The 22,271-nt window shown below is 33.7% G+C and overlaps 1 protein-coding gene across 1 annotated transcript in view; it reads right to left on the reverse strand.

The window, feature by feature from the left end:
* Positions 1-21,173, reverse strand: part of LOC126827475 (A disintegrin and metalloproteinase with thrombospondin motifs 9) — a 106,677-nt gene extending 85,504 nt beyond the window's left edge. The window contains exons 1-2 of the mRNA XM_050556832.2: positions 21,034-21,173; positions 20,535-20,872 (exon numbers count right to left, since the gene is read on the reverse strand). Coding sequence (XP_050412789.2) covers positions 20,535-20,872; positions 21,034-21,130 — 435 coding nt within the window. The 5' untranslated portion in view covers positions 21,131-21,173. The remainder of the gene's footprint in view (positions 1-20,534; positions 20,873-21,033) is intronic.
* Positions 21,174-22,271: the final 1,098 nt, after the last annotated feature.

The following is a 22,271-nucleotide window of genomic DNA, read 5'->3' on the forward strand; positions in this document are numbered from 1 at the left end:
GTCGCATATTTTTACTTTTTTCAGTAATGAAACATTTATAATACACTAAAATCTGATTAAGAGTAACAACTCATTCAGTAATTATCAGAAAATGATTGGAATTTGTTTGGTTTTTATAATGTTCTGCCTCATGCTAACATTTAGCATACAAAACATTTAATATCAGGAATTTAGCTGTTCAAGTTATCAAAATTCATTGAAAATCAAAATACTTGTTCGTCTCAAGACCTTAAACTCTGTATCAATCTGAAGTCAATCAGATAATAACATAAGCCTCAAGAGTGTCCACTCATGCAGTAATTATCGGAAATCGCTGAAAATCAATAGGCCTCTTCGTCACATGACCTTAAACTCTGTGTATAAATTTAAAGTCAATTGGATATTAACTTTAGGCTCTAGACCGTCCACAAGATTTTTTGAAGTGATCAAGGGCCATAACTCTGGCAGTAATTATCGGAAATTGCTGAAAATCAATAGGATTCTTCATCTCATGACCTTAAACACTTGGTATAAATTTTAAAGTCAATCGGATATTAACTTTATCCTTTAGAACATCCACAAGCAATTGTGGACGCCGGACCGACGGATGGGGGCGACGATAATATACGACCACATTTCAATGTGGGCATTTTAAAATCATAAATAAACAGGTTTAAATAAATGTATGTCACTAAATAATTCTACACAATGGAATATTGATACACATAAACCTACATTTAGAACACATTTCTTGGCAGAAAGGAATTTTTACATTATTTAATAAACACTACGTCACATGTCATGACAACAGATGGCAGGTGACATCAGATATATTAATATATGACTTATATCTAGTATCAGATAATCAAATCCAATACAACATCAAAGTATTGTGGGTCAATTTCATAAACAAGATCTGATAGTAACACATTTATGGCATGAATCGCCATCAGTGCGATTCATCTAAAACTGGCGCCAATTCTGTAGTATAAATTAGTTTAATTGTATCATTGACACAGTAACCGTTATAATAAAGTTATCACACAACTTATATCATTCCATCAATAACACAATGGACGAAAATAAAAATGTCAGAAAAGCTGCTTACCAATAAGTCAGCCCTAGTATTTGTATTGAAGCAGGCAAAAACCTAAACAATAACTGACAAATTCTAAAAAAATAACTGACAAATTATCAATCAAAAAAAAACAATTTTCAAAATTCTAATCCTTAATTTCTTGCTCCAATGGTAAAACAAAACATGATTGGTTTTCCAATAATTAATCATATCACACAATAAGTAATGTATGTACTTTATGGAAAAATTCTCCATATGTGTTTCATCTGATCACAACAGCTGTGGTCAGTCATAAAATCTCTATTTACCTTTCATCTACTTCTTTATTTATCTCTGTGTTATAAGTGTAAAGTAGCCAGTGGTTAGGGAAGTTTTGTGATTGGATGAATAAAGAACATGGTATTAGCACTGTCCTGAGTACTAATAAATCACCATTTGTTTCTATACTCTTCAATAGTTTTCTGTGTGTGTACCACAGCACCTATTGAAATTTTAGAAAATGAAATGAATTCTAGTTCAGCTTTTGTCAAATTTAGTCAATACATAAGAACAACGGAAAATTTATTAGCTAGTTAAACTTCTTATGGTTCGCTACCACTGTGTGCATATGGCCAAAACTATACACAAACTACAGATCTTATCAGTTTGGACACCAATATATATTACATTTTTTTCGTCTTTATACATAAAAGAGAAAATTTGTTTGTTTTGAACTGATCAATTTTAATAGGAATTTTACAGGGAATTTAATAATGCTAAATTTGATGTATTTGGAGCAGTAATTTATGATGAAAGTGACAATTAAAGATTATAGCGTTATATGTAAAACCTTCTTGAATATACCACAATTTTCTAGATGGGTTAATTACCTTCAGGAAAACTCTTTTGATTTTTTATTATTGAAATATTGTTCCTATTTCCCATCTGCCAGATTTAAAATGTGGCATGGTTTCTTTCAGTCAAAACATCTCACAATCAGTATCAATTGAAAACAAATTAAATTATATGTCCTTTTAATTGATGTAATTTGTCATTAACATGTATAAAGAGACAGATCTATATCAGGTAGGCCCAACATGTACAGGTAAAATTGCTGTTACATTAAAGAAACCCAATTATTGTACTGTCTTGTATCATGGTGTGACTCGCATATTTACCCTAAGGGGGCGAATTAAAAAATCATAAAAAAATACATACACCCATACCCCTCACGTAATATTAATTACACAGACAGATAATATACACAGATTTGATTAAAAGAACATGCTCTATCCATTTCCAAATTATAATTAATTTGATAAATGTAAATATGATCACCAGGTTCATGTTAGATATGCATGTTCACAGTGAACCCATCTGCATGTATATGCCTATATAATATTGAGTTAAAAGCAATCATATGTCGGGATGAGTATCGCAGACCTTAATCCTGGGAGAAAACTAAGACATTTATTCATACATCTATTAAAATGTCAATCTGCTGTCAATCATATTAACCCCCATATCTCTAAACTTCAATCTTCATAAATTAGTGTAATTTGATCATTGAAGCCTATCTGATTGTTATCTTTAAGGTAACGGGATGAATTAATCGAGTGTTTGAATCTATAATAAGATAATTACTAAGTCCATAATCTTGTCATATTAATAATGTCATCTACTGATTATAAATTATAAGATACCAAACGCCTTAACAACCAATTACAGTTACACCAACAACACACATACATGTAATATCTTCTGCAATGGTCAACAATCTAAACAGCAAAATCAGAAATGTTGGAAATTATCAATATTGCGTTTTAACAGTAGAACTTCAGAATATCTTATCTTTATTCATAACAAAATCTGTGAAGAATACTCAAGTTTCCTTTATATTAGCATGCACACCACTCTGAGAATTATTGTTCTGAAGTGCAAAAGCTTTAATCAACAGACAAAACACAATTGACTAATTTGCTACTGAACTATCTTAGATAATATACCTCCTTAATAAGTTACTGAATTAAGTCTGCCTGCTTAACCCCTGTGTGTTTTCTGTATGCACTCCAGTTTCCTTCGACAAGAGCAATATAATGAAATAAAGAAAAACCATGTTAGTCTCAAAACATGTCTGTCTGTCTTTTATTACCCGGTACTGATTTTGATTTTGGAGAAAATTTATATGGGGCAAAAAGATAGATACAAATGTTCTTACTGAGTGGGTTGTCGGGGATATTTACAGAAAAATGTTATATTGAACATAGAATGTCCTATGGAAGACATTTAAGTTAGCATGTCTTGCATGGTAAATCATCTTGTTGACCTTTCTAGTCTATCTTGTATGACCAGTCTCAAGTTACACCATACCTCTAATTTATTAGCTTAAATCTGTAAGTTCACATTGTTTGAGTTGTTTATACTTCCATTCTGATTGACAGCCAGGTATTAAAGACACCATTAAACACATATTAGTTTAGTATGAAAACAATTCTCTCTTTTTACAAAATACTTCATGGATGTGCTATACCATTCATATTGATAGGTTTACATGTGTCATTAAATGATTTGTCCTTCTAACTTGTAAATTTTCCTTGTCAATGCATGTTGAGGGGTTAACTAGAAAATGTCCATTTTAAAACTGAATATGATAGCTATAGCAATACCATTTCAAGGTCATATTCACACTATTTTCAAAGTAGTTTATTTGACTTCCCAAATAAATAAAAAGTGTTTAAATAAGCTTATTTTTAAGAAAAAGTAAGTATATTATGCCACATGCACCACCCCTATAGCTACCTAAAGCTATTTATAGAGGTAGATTTTGGATTCCAAAGCTATCAGTATCATGCATAGGTAACCATCTTCATCATCATCCCTAAGAATTTCTTGATAATGTCCCACGCAATCAGTTGGGATATAATGCAAGGCACAGTGAATATATAAGGAGCTGGCTTGCTAACACACTGCCTGGGCAAAATTTCCATCATAGCATACAGCACTGTGTATGCCCATCTTCATTAGCCTAGTTGGTACCATCTTATTTTATTCCGCAACCTGCAATTAACCAGTGGCCAAGAGAATCTGTAAATTCTCTGCTTTAATGGGAACAAAATAGGTCAAAGTTGGTGTCAATAAACTATTACAGACAGAAATTTGTCTCACCTAATTCTATATACCAAAAGATATGGAATCATACCTCTGGTGAAAAATTATGTCTTCAGCATATAAATCTAGTTTTATTAAAACCAGATTGTATTAATGCTCGGACTGAGTGAAATTTCATCATATTAGCCCTGGTTAAAAGCTTAACAATCACTGATGCTGTTTCTATATTAGTATAAATTCTGTCACACAGATCTCAGACAAAATCAAAAGCATTCCAAAGAATTAATGATATAAATATTTTAAAACTTTGTTGAAATCCAATCAGACAGGTTTCACAACAAAAATCATAAAAGCATTTCATAAAATTAATAGAATGTGGATGTTTTGCTTATTTGTTTCGGCATTAGTATAGTAATCTAAACTAGTTTCAGTATCAGTAGTAATTCTCTTTCACACTGGTTTCAAACAAAAATAAAAGCATTCAAAGGAATTAATGAAATAAGCTTTATGATGTTTAACATAAAAAAACAGTAGGTGTACAGATTTCACATGTAAACTTATCATGGTTTGATAATAAAACACTTTTCAACAACTTTAACTTTAGATCTTTGAAATGTAAGACTGATTTTGTGATGTCTTATGAAAATAATGGTACAGAATTCACATGTTTTGATAATAAAAACACTTTTCAAAGATTCGTAATTTAATACTATGAAATGTAAGACTGGTTTAACGACTTTTTAATGCCCCCCTGCCCCCTCATTCAATTGACTGCATCTCGTATAGTATCAAACAGTAAATACTCTATTAAAACGACATCACAAGTTCGTAAAAATACATCTTTATTCCTTAAGTCTGGGGCCACCCAGATGTGTTCACCATAAATCTTTTCTTGACCAATTCAATAAAGACCACAACGGAGGCCATAAGTAATGAATTATTTTATTCTGTATGTTATGGGCAATAAATATGGAAAACAGCCAACAATACTGGTACAGAAAAAATACAAAAAGCATTAAATATGGGTTAACCATATTGCCGTCTGTATGTGTTTGTATATAAAAGTTAGATAAGTTATTTTCTAACATGGGTTTATCTTCCATCATTCATGCAGGAATTATTAGATCTAGGGTGAATTTACCGAATATTATCCCAATAAAAGCGTATATTTATGATATACAAAGTAAGCAAATAACATTAACTGGATAGATATAGGGTCTATAAGACTGTAAATCTTTCCAGAGCAAACAATGACATCCGATACATATAGAACATGTATCTTTTTGTCATGAAACAACATTCCAAGACTGCTTAGATCTTATTCTTTTTATCATCATGACATTGTTGACCTGGCCTAGAAAGGAATTGGTCTCATATTTCATTGATTTGGGGAGCAGACATGGGAACCAAGGGCATGTGTGTGCCAATACATTCATTTTTGACAAATGGTTGAATTAATCAGTTCCTTTAACAGGCATTATGCAAGAGCTAAATCTGCTTATTGCTGGTCTTTATTTCGGCCTGAACTGTTATTTAAATTATTAATTAGTCATTAATTAACATACCAAGACCATAATCAAATCTCAGTGCCATCGGATGGCCTTGATATAAGAGTATTTAAATACGTTTTGTGGTCGATGCAGTTCCCTTAAAAATGTTAGCTTGAAAAATAAGTAGTAATTATTGTCATCTGAGGAAATTTAAATCTTTTGCAAACCAAAATATTTTGAAAACTGAATCACTAAAGGAATACCAATCAAAAAGCCTTTCAATTTCTATAGGCCTGACAGGGACGGAAAAACAATGTTCTCTGTACTCGTTGCGTGCACATAAAAGAGCCCTAGACAGTTGGAATTTGAAATAAAAGTAGACCGTAACGCAGCTGTCTGGGTAAAATGTATCTCGTAGCACAATGCATCGAATATGCCAATCATCATTAGCCAAGTAGTGCAGAAAAGTAAGACGATAAAACCCATTTCATTTCTTTCGTAACACTTTTGGTTGTGATTACCTATTATTTCGTGGCCTCATCAACATAATTGTTACAGGTATATTATTAGAAGTACCCAATTATAACACCATTGACTAATGGTAGGTCGACAACTTATTTATTTTATAGGTTTTATTTTCATAATCAGGCATCCATACCACATTTTATATTTTCTCCATTCAGCCTTTTCGATGTAGATGTCATATCAAAAGAAAACAACTTGTAAGCACTCCAAATGTCCTTTAAAAATAGCTTTCATTCTTGCTCTGGTCAGGGGTGTCCATTTCAAAAGAATTTCTGTTGATTGAACAAATAAAGGAACTGTATGAGTTGAATAAAATAGAGGGGTTTACACCACACAAGGCGTGAGATATTTGCCTGAATATTGGGTGGCTTGGTAGAAACTCATTACTAAATACCAAGCTTTAACATTATAAGATTTATACCATAAAATAATTTTACTTGTTAGGAGTAAGAGAGTGTGACATCATGTTTAATATTCCTTTACTTTTTATCACATTAATTTCAGGGGTAGAGAGACCTTTCGAGTGAAGCAAAATATTTATGTTGTTCAATGAACTTATTAAGCAACAGGGAACAGGGTCGGAAATTAAATAGATCATGATCGTATCAAAAAGGTTTTGTGAAAGCGACAACTAGTTCAATAAGGCTTGAATTTTCTCTATCTTAAGATAATATTTAAAGTCATCTCATAATAGCAGGGGTCAATGCTTTAGCATTACTCTTTCACTTAAGGAGATCAAGATTGCCCGAGGATAGCCTTTTTGTACCTCTTTACATGAAAGAGATGGACTGTGATGGCCTCTATTATTCTGTATTCTTTAGGAACGTTCTTTCAGATGATTACTGTCTAGTATTTTTAGTTGCTTACCAAATAAAAGAACTAGTGCTTTACTATTTTTATCCCCTCTTTTCCATTTAAGCGATTATTTACTTGAGAAAAGCAACATAATTTTTATGGTTAACCCCTGTGCTATAAATCTGACAGCATGATGGCAGAGTGGCAATAGTGAATTGGCAAAAGAATGTCAATGGGAACCTAACCAATAATTAGGCGATAGTGGGTCAAACTCATAAGCCGAAAACAATCACACCTTGAATACAGGTCACCTATAATTGAACAGGTTGAAATGAATTAGCCAGAAATAATTAAGTATTTAATACCATGAGTACACTACTTGTACTACATGGGATAGGTGCAGCAGAACAAAAAAGATGGATCAACGCCCAAATACGTTGTGCGTCAGAGAAACCAAAATATCAAGATATTCTATCATTACCCTAATAACCTCTTTTTTTCTTTATTTTCTTGTTTATGAAATATCAATCGTAGATATTTGAGGTATTTTATATATTTTGTTTTGATTATTGCAATTTTGGAGAGATTTTTAGATACAAAATATGTTTTGAAAATACATCTTATAATATACTCCTAATCTTACTAATGTAGCCAGTCTAATCTCATTTTATCACTAATTACCTTTGATAAAAATATTTGCTGATTAACAACAGGATTATACGACTTCTTGACCTCATAATTTGGGTAGAGAGCATGTTTATGCGATCAAATTTTGATAGTGGTCTCGGTTCCTATCAAAAATTACAGATATAGTTAAAATATTTTAGCTCATTACTATTGTCAAAATACTGAAACTAAATACTATCTATATCAGTCAATCCTAACCATAGTCAAAATAAAGTTTAGCAAAAATATATCAATATCAGTCAATCCTAATAATAGTCAAAATAAAGTTTAGCAAAAGTTTATCAATACCAGTCAATCATTCCTAACCATAATCAAAATAAAATGTTTAGCAAAAGCTAAATAGTCAAAATAAAAAGTGTAGTAAAAGGATATCAATACCAGTCAATCATTCCTAACCTCAGTCAAACGCATATCAAATACCAGTACATGCAAATCCTTACCATAGTCAAAATATAAAATTTATCAAAAGCTTATCAATACCAGTCAACAATCAATAGCACCATTTCTAAATACCAAGAACTATCAAGTCAATTGGATGACAACTTTTGCCTCTAGAGTGTCCACAAGCAAGTCTGGATGACGGACGGACAGGGTAACGACAATGTACATGTACGATTCCATATAAAAGCGTCTATAATAAAACACATTAATATGAAAACTGGTGACATATCGTAACATTATTTCTCTTTCATCTTTATTTTTTATTGACATTGAAGAGGCTATTATTGAGTAACGAAAACAAGACCTTTAAATTACATGAAATATCACTTGAGGGGCTACTTATACCATCAATGGTTTACAACAAAGTGGTTCTTTTATAAATGTTCTGATACAGTCAATTGGCTTTAATTTGATACTTTTATGGACTAATGTTCATTTTCATTGATTTTTACACAGTTAAAAGAAAAAGAATTGTTACTGTGTACATTAAATAAAATGTGCCATTTTCCTTTGAAATATCGGTTATCAGAGGGACAATTGATTTCTGATGACTTTGAAAATGATGGAATTGATTTAACCTCTCTGGCATTCAGGTTTTTTGTTATCCAATTATTTATCGTCATTTATCTTTAAAAAGAACAATTTGATTCTATAATGAAAAATAATGGCTTTTAAAATGGAATTGTGAACAAAGTTAATACTGCAAGAAATAAAATGAAGCAGAAGAGAAGAGTCAAACTACTAAAATTGGAGAAATAAACAGTTTATCTCATGGATATAGGATGGTTTAAGTAGCATCACAAAATTATTAAAAGTGGAAACCTGACTTGCTGTTTAGTTCATAATCATGTTTAAACTAAGCTAACCCAAAATAGGCTGTTCTAAAAGAGCAGATAAGGTCAAAGACCAAGACCTGTACATAGCCTTATGTTTGTTTCTTCACACACTTCTGGGTACAAGAAATAAAAAAGGAAAGGAACTTTGACTTTTCCTTTAGTATTTTAAGTGATCCGTGTTAGTCTTTATCAATCAATCAATATAGGTTAGACAAAAGTAGTTGAAGCACTGAATAGCACCCCTATCTGAGGTGCCAAAACAAAATGGAATCGTTTATTACAGATGGCCAAGCTCTGGAACTCTTTTGTCTTGCACCTGTGTATAGATTCTACATGTGTTGATTTAACAATAACAATGCCATGTTTAGAATGAAAGACCTCCAAGACAGAAACTTCCATTTTTGACATGAGTTCAATTGTTTTAACTATTTTTTTAGGCTTTGTTGCTGATGGCATCCAGTGTTCAAGGAAATTTCTGTTCCTGATGAAAAACAACTTTGAAGAACTTGCATCAAGGGGATGACTTCTTATCTCTCAAATCTGCCTGAAAATTTGTTTAGTCTTGGTTCTTTGTTATTGATAAACTAACCAAAAAAACAGAACTTGGGCAACAAAGCAGACGAGCAATAAAACATAATGTAAAGCTAGATTTTCATCGGGAGCATGATCACGAAGAATGGTCCTTGCTAATTTTAACTCATCAGATGAAATCTGTCTTTAAAGAAATGTGTCAAAAATTCTAATTTGATCTTTAAATACGCCATCAAGGCATTGTTCAGCAACTTTTGATGAAACATCAAATTTGAAAATTCTGAATATCTTGAATACATTATGTTAATGATGCAGGTGGGTCATGAATTGTGTAACATGAATGTAATGTGTAGCATGGATGGAAAATGATTGGTTATACCTGAGCGGAGAATGAGTATGTTAAAGTCTCTCATTATGGTTTTATCTATGTCTATGTATATAAATGTGGGACAATATATTTTATCTGTATGATTCACCTCAATGAAAATGACCCAGATTTTCTTGGTTCATTCATGACATTATTAGGAAACTAAAATAAGTTGTAATATTATGGGCTCATGACATATCTACCTGTTCTCCACAATTCAACCAAAACAAATCACATTAAAATAAGAATATGATATAAAACATTAATTTTCAAAGGTTCTCATAATTATACTTCTCTTTTCGAAAAGTAAAACAAAATTAAAATGTCAAAACTTGGTGGCCAACTCGTACATTCGAAGGTCAGAGAGTAAGGATTTCATTTTGTGAAGAACTCAAGCAAAAGTGTTGTCATATGAACAATGAAATTTGTACCCATCAATCTGAAGTATACTTTAGACTTGATGTTTAAAGGTAAAGTTAAGTATAATGTAGGCCTACCGCTGTGTATCTCTGCAGATGTTGGAATTAAGAAAAGTATATATTTGGTTGACAAATGAATAGATAAAATAATGTAGATAGTCAATAGTAAATCTTGTTTGGTCATTCAAGTCGAACCTTACATATCAATGGTCATTCTTTGTTTGAAGTTTTGAAGTATCTCCTCTCCCTTTGAAATTTAAATAAATGTCCGAGAGTCGAGAGGGTGAATTATTTATCTGTTGATAACAGCTTTAATTTATTCTTCTAGAGATGTCATTTCCTAATTTGTTGGGTGTATTGGGTATAACTTAAGATACAAAAGCAGTGGTCAAGAAATGATTTGAAAGAGCTGATACAAATTGTTTAATAGTATGCTTTCAACTTTGGGCTTGGGGGACTAGCAAGATTCTAAGTGTGAAGCCAAGCAGTTTATAACTCAGGCCTTGAAATAAGACTACTGTCACAGACAATATTAGACACAATTCCCTTTTATTTTTGGTATCTGTCATTTTTCCTGCACATTTTTTTTGTGTTTGTTTTTTATTTAATACATGTTAAAGCACCAAGTTATAAATGTCAACAGTGCCTGGTAACCATTGCATGTATCTGGGCTGATTGTGTTTGTGATTCCTACAATGAACACAAAAAGCAATAGGATTGCATGTCTAACCTAATGGGTTTTCTCCAATATCCTACGATATTCAAAGAGCCTTGTTTTTAAATATTAAATATAAACCATGTTCGTTCGGAAATGAACTAAACTATCCTAACCGTATTAAGAGGACATTGAACTCCATTATTTTATACAATTAATGTATTTGATGTCCACCCTTCTTTAAATCTAGATCAAAATATGTCTGTGAGTATTCATTCTACCTCCATGAATATGTAAACAACGAATTAAATATGTATAAAAAAAACTTGGATCACAATTTAATGAACTTAATATAACAACTGTTTACCAAAACAACCTAGATGGTGGTATTTCAAGAGTCAATGACACCACATGCCTTTAGGTTCTAATTGTATTATAGGCCAATAGGTGTCACTCAAAAGAAATGCTTAAGACTTATTCGAGCAATGCTTTATTCAGAATGTAATTTTATTTATTGTTGTATACAATAATCCTTCTTTCACTATATTTGATATATTGCATAAATATGAACATGAACTTTAAAAATGTTGGTTATTCAATTAAGGTACGTAGGTGGCAATATCAAATGTGTTTATTCCATGAGGTTACCGAACTTACTCTGGCTGTAAGGTACTTGCCAAGGTTAAGTTTAGTTGTTAAGCCTAAGCCTGCGAGGAAAGAAATGCGGATCAAAAAAAATTACCATATACATACAAGGTTATTCAACTTTCTAAATAATCAAAAATCAGATTTGGTTACCTTTTCAATAATGATATGTGTATCTAGTATGAATAGTTCAAGCCCTTTGGTCACCCAGTTTGCATTGAGTGGACGGTAAACCCCATTTCTCTCTCTCTCAAGCCCTTTTGTCATAACACATGACTGTGTGTCTATACATACAAATCTGATACAAACTTGAGGGAATTTCTCAAAAAGAAGCCTGAAATTAAATTGTGAGCTATGCAATTTCCTCAGATAAATGATAAGTCGTATCAAGTGTTTACATAAGCTGACTAGTGCACAATATCTTCCACGCTTACTAGCTAATGATTGGATGGTTTGGATATGGAAACTTGAAGCTGGTAAATGGTAACCTGGGGATGTAACAGGTATTACCCTGGTCTTTAAAAATCAGAAGGGTATTTCAGTCTACACAAATGATACGAACCTACAAGACATCCAAGATAAAACTTGGAATGAATCTTGGACATGGCCATTAAGGATGGAAATTGGTCAACCAATTGATAATATTATAGTATATTATACTAGACATCCGACTTTTGTTAACAATAAATTATGTCATATAAGAGTTAAACAAGTCATATCCTGGGGTGACATAAGTATTACTGTATTACCATCCCTCAATTACACCTAATAAAAATCTCAAATATGGAAGAAGCAATTAATTTCACAGTTCAGTTGGTAACACAGGACAATGGCTAAGGAGGTGCTACATAATGATGGCTGTAATCAACCAATCAATTGCAGTGATTTATTAGGTTGGAGTTATTTACTGCTGACTATATCTAACAACCAATAAGATTTATTGTTCTATATATAATGATGGGTGTTTGAAGTTTTATCAGGTGTTACATGTAGTGAACTTGATCTCACTCGATGCAAATCTATCATGAACAATGGGTGAGGTTCATGTTAATTTGAGTTTATTGATATCAGTTAAATTTCTTCAGATTACTTATCAAGTGAAGTGTAACTGAACTTACTTTCACTTACTTATCTCATAATAAATTTGACTTTTCCATAGTTCAAAAGATTTAAGTCACTAACATGCTTCGATTTAGATCAATTTGGTTGATCTAATTTGTTATTTTTAATAGTGATGAGACAAGCCCAATATGATTAAATTTCAGTTAAATCGACAGTGGAACACACAATTGGTTACATCTCAACACTGAGACACATTATCCACCCACAAAACTAACTCCTAAGTAAAAAACAATTTAGACATTTTAGGCATTAGTGATTTCTTTTGATAAATTCAATGAAACCTTTTACTTTTAGATACCCGCTCAATTTTGTAGAGGTATCTTGAGAATATCCCTATTAATGTACTTTGCAGAATAAGCAAACTCTGCATAATACATCCTTTAAGCATACACTGACAAAATTACAAAAAGATCAGAATATTAGGATCAATTTATTAAAACTAATAAATCTAGATGACTCTAAATTGATCAAAATTTGACAATACAATACAGTGATCTCTTAATATGACCACGCACTATATAAATCTATGTAATGATGTTAATAAGAGATGCATATATCCGCATAGATGGTGTCTCTATAGATAGCTACCAAACAATATGTTTTTTTTTTATTAAATAAAGAAGATTCGGCTCTCCTAATTCTTGTCTGCGATATCACTTCAGTGGAAGCAGACCTTTAAGCACCAAGGTAGTAGTAGTAGTAGTAGTTGTTAATTAGTCTGGGTGAGACTAATGATCTTTGTGACTAAATATGAAACTTTTCTATTTTAGTTCAAACTAATTAATAAATAGGCTAGCATGTGTATTAATTTGTAAATATCACGTTTTTACTAAAATAAACATTTTGTGACACAATTCCACTGACCCGATTCCCTAAATAAAAAACCTATACGGGTAAAAAAGGAATGTACATCATTTTTTGGGTTCCACTTACACAGAATTATAAACATCCTTCAAAAACTTGAAACCTAAGAAAATATTTTCACAAAAAATAAAATGAAAACATATATTCAAATACATGCAAATGGTGTGTATATCAAATTTCAGTAGTTTGTTAATTATTTCTCTCAATTACATTTTTTGGCACATCATGATTTGCTTTTGCAAGAAGCAAGATAATTACAGGTTGGAAAATTAAATTTGAAATATGAAGTATTTCAGTCTGGCTGTTTATCTTATACAAAAATAAGAATATAATTAAGACCATCTGCCTGTTACAAGTGGTTCTACTAAATGAAACCAGCAACAACTCTTTCATAATAATTTGTTGTGATAATACTTTACACGATAACAATTTTCATATTATAAGGATTTATAAGATTGGGTCTGCGACTTGACAGGTGTACTAAAGCCAAATTTACACTGGGTCTTGATAAACTTAGATCCAGACCTGGCTGTAATATAATTTAAGACGTTGTATACAGTTGTATCATTCCGTCCCTGAACCGATCACAGCTCGGTACCGCATGCACTAACTCCGCCTGGCACCGTTTCCATTTACAGTGCAAAAATAATAACCGAATCACATTTGATCCTGAATTGAGATCACCTCACTATGGGTTCGGACCAATTACCAGGTCCGTAGCAAGGGCTTCTGGGGGCACCGATGTACCTGCACTTGACGATGAGTTTTCCTTCGGAGAAGGGTCTAGGGCGCTCTCTCCCTGCCCCCATCCCCCCCAAAAAAATTTGGGAAATAGGGTTTGCACCGGAGGAGAGGAACTATGAAATTGACGGAAAATTTCAATTTTAAAGGCTGAAATTTATATGAACATTATAGAAATTTCAAGTAAGGAATAAGACTTTAGCGTACATTTAATAATTTATGAGTAAAATGAAAAGCTATGAATCAAGTTAGAGTGCGACTTGTTTGCATTTTGAAGATTATCACGCCTGGTGTGAGCTTGAATCAATCTCATCCCCATCATGAATTTGACCTGGAAAATTTCCAACATTCTTCAGTTCGCTTTTTTATGGTAGATTTCGTCGACATGGGCAGCCCACCAATCTTGGCATTATGGGCGTTCCTCAAGGATGAGGCACCCCACCAATCGTGCTGTTTTGGGCCCCCCATTGATCAAGTCTCACTTGGCATTATGTATTACGTACGGGCCAACAAATCATGTCATTTAAGGCACACCACCAATCATGTCATTATGGACTACCCTCTGGGATAAGGCACCCTTGGCATTATGGGCGCTCCTCAAGGATGAGGCACCCCACCAATCGTGCTGTTTTGGGCCCCCCATTGATCAAGTCTCACTTGGCATTATGTATTACGTACGGGCCAACAAATCATGTCATTTAAGGCACACCACCAATCATGTCATTATGGGCTACCCTCTGGGATAAGGCACCCCACAGTTCACGCCGTTTTGGGTGCCCCATTAATCCAGCTGTGGTGTTAATCGTGGGATTCATTATGAGGCGCCTCACCATTTCGGGGGGTGCCTCATACATAATGACATTCTTCAGTTCACTTTTTTATGGTAGATTTCGTCGACATGGGCAACCCACCAATCTTGGCATTATGGGCGCTCCTCAAGGATGAGGCACCCCACCAATCGTGCTGTTTTGGGCCCCCCATTGATCAAGTCTCACTTGGCATTATGTATTACGTACGGGCCAACAAATCATGTCATTTAAGGCACACCACCAATCATGTCATTATGGGCTACCCTCTGGGATAAGGCACCCCACAGTTCACGCCGTTTTGGGTGCCCCATTAATCCAGCTGTGGTGTTAATCGTGGGATTCATTATGAGGCGCCTCACCATTTCGGGGGTGCCTCATACATAATGACATTCTTCAGTTCACTTTTGTATGGTAGATTTCGTCGACATGGGCAACCCACCAATCTTGGCATTATGGGTGCTCCTCAAGGATGAGGCACCCTACCAATCGTGCTGTTTTGGGCCCCCCATTGATCAAGTCTCACTTGGCATTATGTATTACGTACGGGCCAACAAATCATGTCATTTAAGGCACACCACCAATCATGTCATTATGGGCTACCCTCTGGGATAAGGCACCCCACAGTTCACGCCGTTTTGGGTGCCCCATTAATCCAGCTGTGGTGTTAATCGTTGGATTCATTATGAGGCACCTCACCATTTCAGGGGGTGCCTCATACATAATGACATGATTGGCGAGACACCCACAAAACCAAGTGACATTGGTTGTGCATCCTGGCAATCTCGTCATGGGCGGCGGGCGCCCAACCAATGTCACTCGGCTTTATGGGGCGCCCATACAGATATGGGCACGTTGGTCATTAGTTTTGTATGGCGTGACTGGCATCCAATGGAATTGCGTCATTTTTTCTAAAGAGGGGGGGGGCAGCCACACCCCGTGCCACCCCACTAGCTATGGGTCTGATGTCTGATTACACTATTGAGCTGCGGTGTGCTTACAAGAATTGTAGACTGATGAATTGACATGGGTAATGACAAAATAAAAGCATGTAACATGTATAGGTTCCACGCAACTGAGCTAAACCATTACAGTAGCTATAAACTGATGTTTAATATATGATAATCTCTGGTGTAAGTCAGGATCATGCTCAGATGTCATATGATTCAGGGTCCTGTTTCATGAAATTTTAACAGATACTTCAATTTTGATTGGCTAAGCACTACAATATGGGCCCTTATTCATGAAAACTTAAACTAAGATACAATCGAAATTTTAAGAAATACTGCAATTCGATTGGCTGACCAGTAAAATCAATTTGCATATTGGTCAGCCAATCGAATTGCAGTATTTCTTAAAATTTCGATTGTATCTTAGTTTAAGTTTTCGTGAATAAGGGCCCAGTCTAATATTATCCAATCAAATTATTAAAATTTGGATTTTATCTTAGTTAAAATTTGTTGAAACAGGCCCCAGGTACTCAAAGGCAAACATGCTTTTTTTTTCAATTCACAAAAGAATTTTTGGAAGCTGGAGCGAAGTTAAAGTGGGTGCTGCCACAATGAAAGCATATTGGATGCATGTTTCAAGTGATAAATTTGTATATTTAGACAAACAATAAGGGTAGGATATCTCTACTTTCTGATGAAAATAATATACAATAATAACACTATTATGTATACTTATTTACTTACTAGGATACAATAACATATATATATATAGTACTGTGGTATAACATGTTGTTATCAGTGGTCAGTTACAACAATATTTATCATTGTATAATTTACTATAAGAACAGGCTTGCCTTCATATTAAGATACTTTTAGAAATTTTCAAGGAAACAGGCCAGGAATAACTTGTCAAAATCAGTCGTAATTTAATTTGAACATCATAGCCACTCCAGTGAAATAATTTGGTTATTTATTTTGTAACTCATTAAGAAGCATTGCACACAGCACCTTAATGATATCTTTAAGGCAATTATCATCCATTAAGCCCCTTTCCCCTTGAGATAAAGACCAAACTGTCACTTTACTCCCAAGGTTGAAACTGTCTTTTGACTGATAATGGGATGGTAAAGTGCATTTTGTTGTTAATTTATGACTGATTACTTACAAAATTTAACCACAAACTTATTATAAATGACCCTTCTAATTGCAAAGTACATGTATTATCTGATATTCTTGACGAAAACATCTGGAAATTACTTGTATTTATATCCAAAACAGTTGTATGAAATCACTAGGGTTTTTTCTGTAAACATTGTTGATGTTTCTTGATTTTTCTTCACTAATCATTTAAAATCTTGTCATGCAAAACCTGTCTTGAACATCCCTATATCTATGTATGATACAAGTTAAAAAAAACATCGGCTTACTAAGATTAATATTAGGGCAATGACTTCAGATCAAAGCTTAAAACATATCTGTTTAGACTGTATTTCAATATATACATGTAGGCTTTATTGTAATGATTCAAGCAGGCTCTGGGATGGATTGGGGCATTATACATACCTACCTTATCATTATTATCTTATTTCTATATTCACCTCCAGAATTAATACATGTATGCTCTACAAGTACTGGCTGATGTCAAGAAATTTACTTTAAAGTCTTTATTTCTGTTCATGTATACTAGGGCAATTCACTAAATATGCTGATAATAATAATAGGTTCACTCATTTTTTACCTCTACATGCTAAAATACCATCTTGAAAGACAATCAACGATGTATATTTCATATGCAAATCTGTGGAAGGCAATATGTTTTCAATGGAAAATAACTGCATGCAAATATAGCTGAGTTGGCATTGTTCCACTTCCAAGATAGGTACAGTACTATATATAAACCTACAGAAACCGGTACTAGTACACACTATGTATACAGGTTTGTTAATGGCAGTCTAACGTCAAACTTGGAGAGCACTTCCATGTTCATTTAATATAATAAACTGATGCCTGATGCTGAGCTACATGATCTTGTATATAATGTCAATAAACTTTGAAAATAGAAAACATCAGAATCTTAGAATTGTGGATTTCCTGCAAGTAGAGGTCACCAAAGAAAAGGTATCCAGAGTGATTTTATAATTAATAATGCATTAATAGGTATGGTACGCATGTGTCATTCTCACATATGCAATTCTTACAAAAAGATTCCAATTCTTGAAAAAAGAGTTTTTGCCTTCCATCCATGAGCCACATAACATTTGCACCAAATTTTTGGTCATTTTCCAAGTTTGTTCTCTTGTAAACTGGTACTATCAGAATAGTGGGTATGTTGAACGTTGAACCCAATGTAAATTATAGCTGAGTACCATACGTGTATGAGGTCAAAATCTTCCCCAAAATTTTTTAGTTGTATGATGTAATGAACGGTTCTAAAAAAAAACCCCAACATATCAGCGGGTAGATGGACTATGTATATCCTCCCTGGTACATGATACTCACTAATTCTACTAGATATTAGAATGAGTTTGGATTGAGAAGGATATGAAAACTAGCCTAAATGGAGCTACCTATGAAAAAATCAATTTCATCAATCAAATTTTCTTGTGCTATCAATCACACTGATTGATCACGATGAAATAAAGAAGAAACACAACAGACTACTTTATCAATAAGATATCTATTCATGAATAAGAAATGAAATCAAGCATAAAAATTCAAATAACAGTACAATATTGATTCTGTCATAAGACCTTATTATTAAACAATACTATCATCCATAGATCAATTTCTCTTTAATCATAACACTCATTGATTAATGACTGGTATTCTGATTAATTAACTAATCAACCATAACAATTACTAGCCTTAGTCACAAATTCAAGAATTCAGTTATCTTCATTTGAAAGAAGTGCCTTGTCATTGACATTTGAGGATAAAAAATTAAATCTAACTGGCTTACTAAACAAATTGTTAGACAATATCGCCCTCGGTGGTATAGAATATATCAATGGGATCTAGACTGAATTTTAGTGTAAAGCAAAATTAAATGCACTTGAAAGCATGTATTGACAACATATTAATTTTAAAAAAACAAACAATTTATCTGACAGCAAATCACTCAAGGTATTAAATAACTTGGCAATTTGACATAAGTTACTTAATTTGTTGGGATAAAGACAAATTCGGTTTTCACCTGATCTGATTTTCAATTTCATAAGGGAAATGCTCTGTCAACCCCTACAAATGGAACAGTTGCAGTTGGTGAATGATTTCTTTATTAGATCACTACAGAGATAACTGAATTAAATACACATTCCCCTTCTTTTATGTCACTGGTCTAGTTTGTTTCTAACCCATTTTTATTTGTTTGGAGTATTGTCTGAATAAGTGCTTAAATGAACTGTGACAATAATGACGTCAGGACTATATAGGTTTTTGTCTTAAACGGGAAAAATGTCAAATACCTCATGCAATGAAGTCCAAGCAAAATATTGAATCTTTAAACCACATGACATTGTGTGAAATAGCTTTATTTAACATCCGCTTCCATCGAAGTGATATCGCCGACACGCCTTAAACCCGCAGTGTGTGGACTGTTTTATCTCCTATTTCGACCTCTTCAACATGTGGTCACCTATTAAAGGGACCCAATGCAGCCGAGCTGTAGTACACTGAACGGGGTGTTGAGCAGTATAAAATTCGGTGAGCAGTCATGGATATCCATCAATACACACTATCTTTAATCAGTTTTCCACACCAAAGACTTGCCGCCTCGTTTGGCACCTACCTTTATTTGAGTGTTTATTGATGAAAATGATAGGACAACAAGCTATTGCGTTAACTCGATTTACAATTCTTTAATTCTAAAGTATCGTAATTATGCAACGTTCATGCACATTGACACCTATTAAAAGAAGTAGCCTAACATTAAATTCGCGTGCTAAAGGTTGTGCGTGCGTGTGGATACAATGTTTCTCGAACTATTCACTTATAGTTATAACTCTGTAAAGTGTGCTGGTTACGTGAAGTACTGTTAACGACTGCAACAGATCAATGTCCCGTTATCGGACCGTGCCTCATCACAAGACAGACCAATTTCACTACTTTATGTTTCCGTATTCACCCAATTACGTGTTATTATGACGATGACAGGTGTCGCATGTGAGACTGGGTATGCTAACTCTTTTCGAAACACTTGATTATGCTGATCCTACTTTTCCATGAAAAGGCCAGTTACTTTTTTGGTCAGTTGTAATGGTGACATCCACGTACTATATTACACTATTTTGTTCTTAGAGTATTTACGGACTTTGTGTTTGACTGCTCGTTCGGATCGACGATACTATATTTTAATCATAATATTGCAGAAATGACGTTATACCCGAAGAGATAATGCATGATCAACTTATCGGTTATTGAACAATCATTTTATAGACCGCGTATATTCCAAGAATGGATACATACATTGATGAAAGAAAAAGAAAATATGTTTTCTCAAAATAAAAAAATGGCTTACCATTGCACCGCAAAGACTTAAAGTGGCCACTGAATTAATCTCATTCTCCACAGTTCCCGAATAAAAACATTGAAATTCTCCTTTATTATATTCCTCTAATAACGTTGTATTCTCGCCTTGGCGTTCTATCAAAAAACTCGGTCCAAGAAAATCCCTAGAAAGCGATAGATTTAAGGTAAAATTTCTTCTTAATCCACTGAAAATCAACTTCTCATTAGGATTAAGCGTTCGCTTAAGCTTATCGCTAACACTTCGCTTCCATATATGCCTGAAAGCTGGCGATTCCACAAAATCCGACACTCGTTGAGGGTAAAACACATCAAAATATTCCACTGAATCTGAAATAGAAAATTTATGTAAGATTTTGCAGATGTGCAAAAAAGATAAAAGTTGCTGGAAAGCAAAAATGACAGGTATAAACTGTCTTGAAAGAACAATTCTCCCGTTTTTCTTTTATCCTTATAGTAGTCTGTAGTAAAAGTTTATTAAGTTCCGTTACCTGTTTCCTTATTATCCCTTGTTGATAGGCTTAGTATACGGGATGGTGACATAAAAAGAATGCACCATATCCCTACTATGGCCCAGCACAGAGGCATGGTCAAGTTGTTACAAAGCACTTCATTCAACCCGTTCCTTACACTCGAGTCTACTAAGAACAGAACATTTCCAAAAAGCGTTTCCAAATAATTCCCAAAAAGCTCCACCCAGTATATTTTGAGCCAATCAAAATAGGACATTCGTCCGTCAGTCATTGTGATTGACAGAGCTGTAAACGCTAAATAAAGCTAGTACTAGTAGTAGTATAGTAACTAAACTACATCTTAATTCTTGTATAGATAATGATCAGGATTTCATCGTATCACCCACTGTAATATACTGGAACATGTTTGTAAAATGCTAAAACAAAAATACATACATACTAAGAATGATGTTTGCATTGAACTGGTCTTATTCATTGGCCTAAATATCTTATAATCTTTGCATAAAATTATTAAGATACGGTACTAGTTTTAAAATTTAGCATATCTGGAGTGGGATTGTTTTTACAAACTGTTCATTTTCCAGATTACAGTTAATACGTATAATTATCCGTGAAATGGAAATGAAATGAAATGAAATGGGGTTTTAACGTCCTACTGTTTTGCTCCGAACTGGGCTAATGAAGATGGGCATACGCCATACGTGCTATGATGAGGGAAATTTTGCCTGGACAGCGGCACTACGGCCCATAACTCTTATATCGAATTCCAACTGTCAAGGGATCTTTTACGTGCACGCCAATGTGTAGGCCTACACGGAACCTCGGTTTTTCATCTCATCCGAATGACTAGACAGCTGTCCTTGTCAGGCCAGGCTCCGTCCTGCATCAGTGACCACGCCGGAAAATCTGGATGAACTTTCTCGCCCAATGCAGGGATCGAACAACCCGTGAAATGGAGACTCAGTCAAATATGTGCTATTGGGTCATTGAAATGAAAGGAGTTAAGGACATTTATATTTACCAATGCCTTGGGTATCCGCATTTATTTAAACCCAACATATTCACATTTTTTATATTTATTTCATTTCTTATATAAATTGTTATTTCCTATTATATTTACTTCTATATTCGTTGCTTATTTTTGTTTTGCTTCTTTCACGTTCATTACTCTGTTATTTTTTTATTGCGACAAATTGTTTTCCTCTCGAGTTGCGATAACTTTTCTTTCTAAATTCTTGCAATTTGCGTCTCTATTA

This window comes from Patella vulgata, chromosome 7 (genome assembly GCF_932274485.2).
Source record: "Patella vulgata chromosome 7, xgPatVulg1.2, whole genome shotgun sequence".
In the NCBI taxonomy this organism is placed as follows: Eukaryota; Metazoa; Mollusca; class Gastropoda; family Patellidae; genus Patella; species Patella vulgata.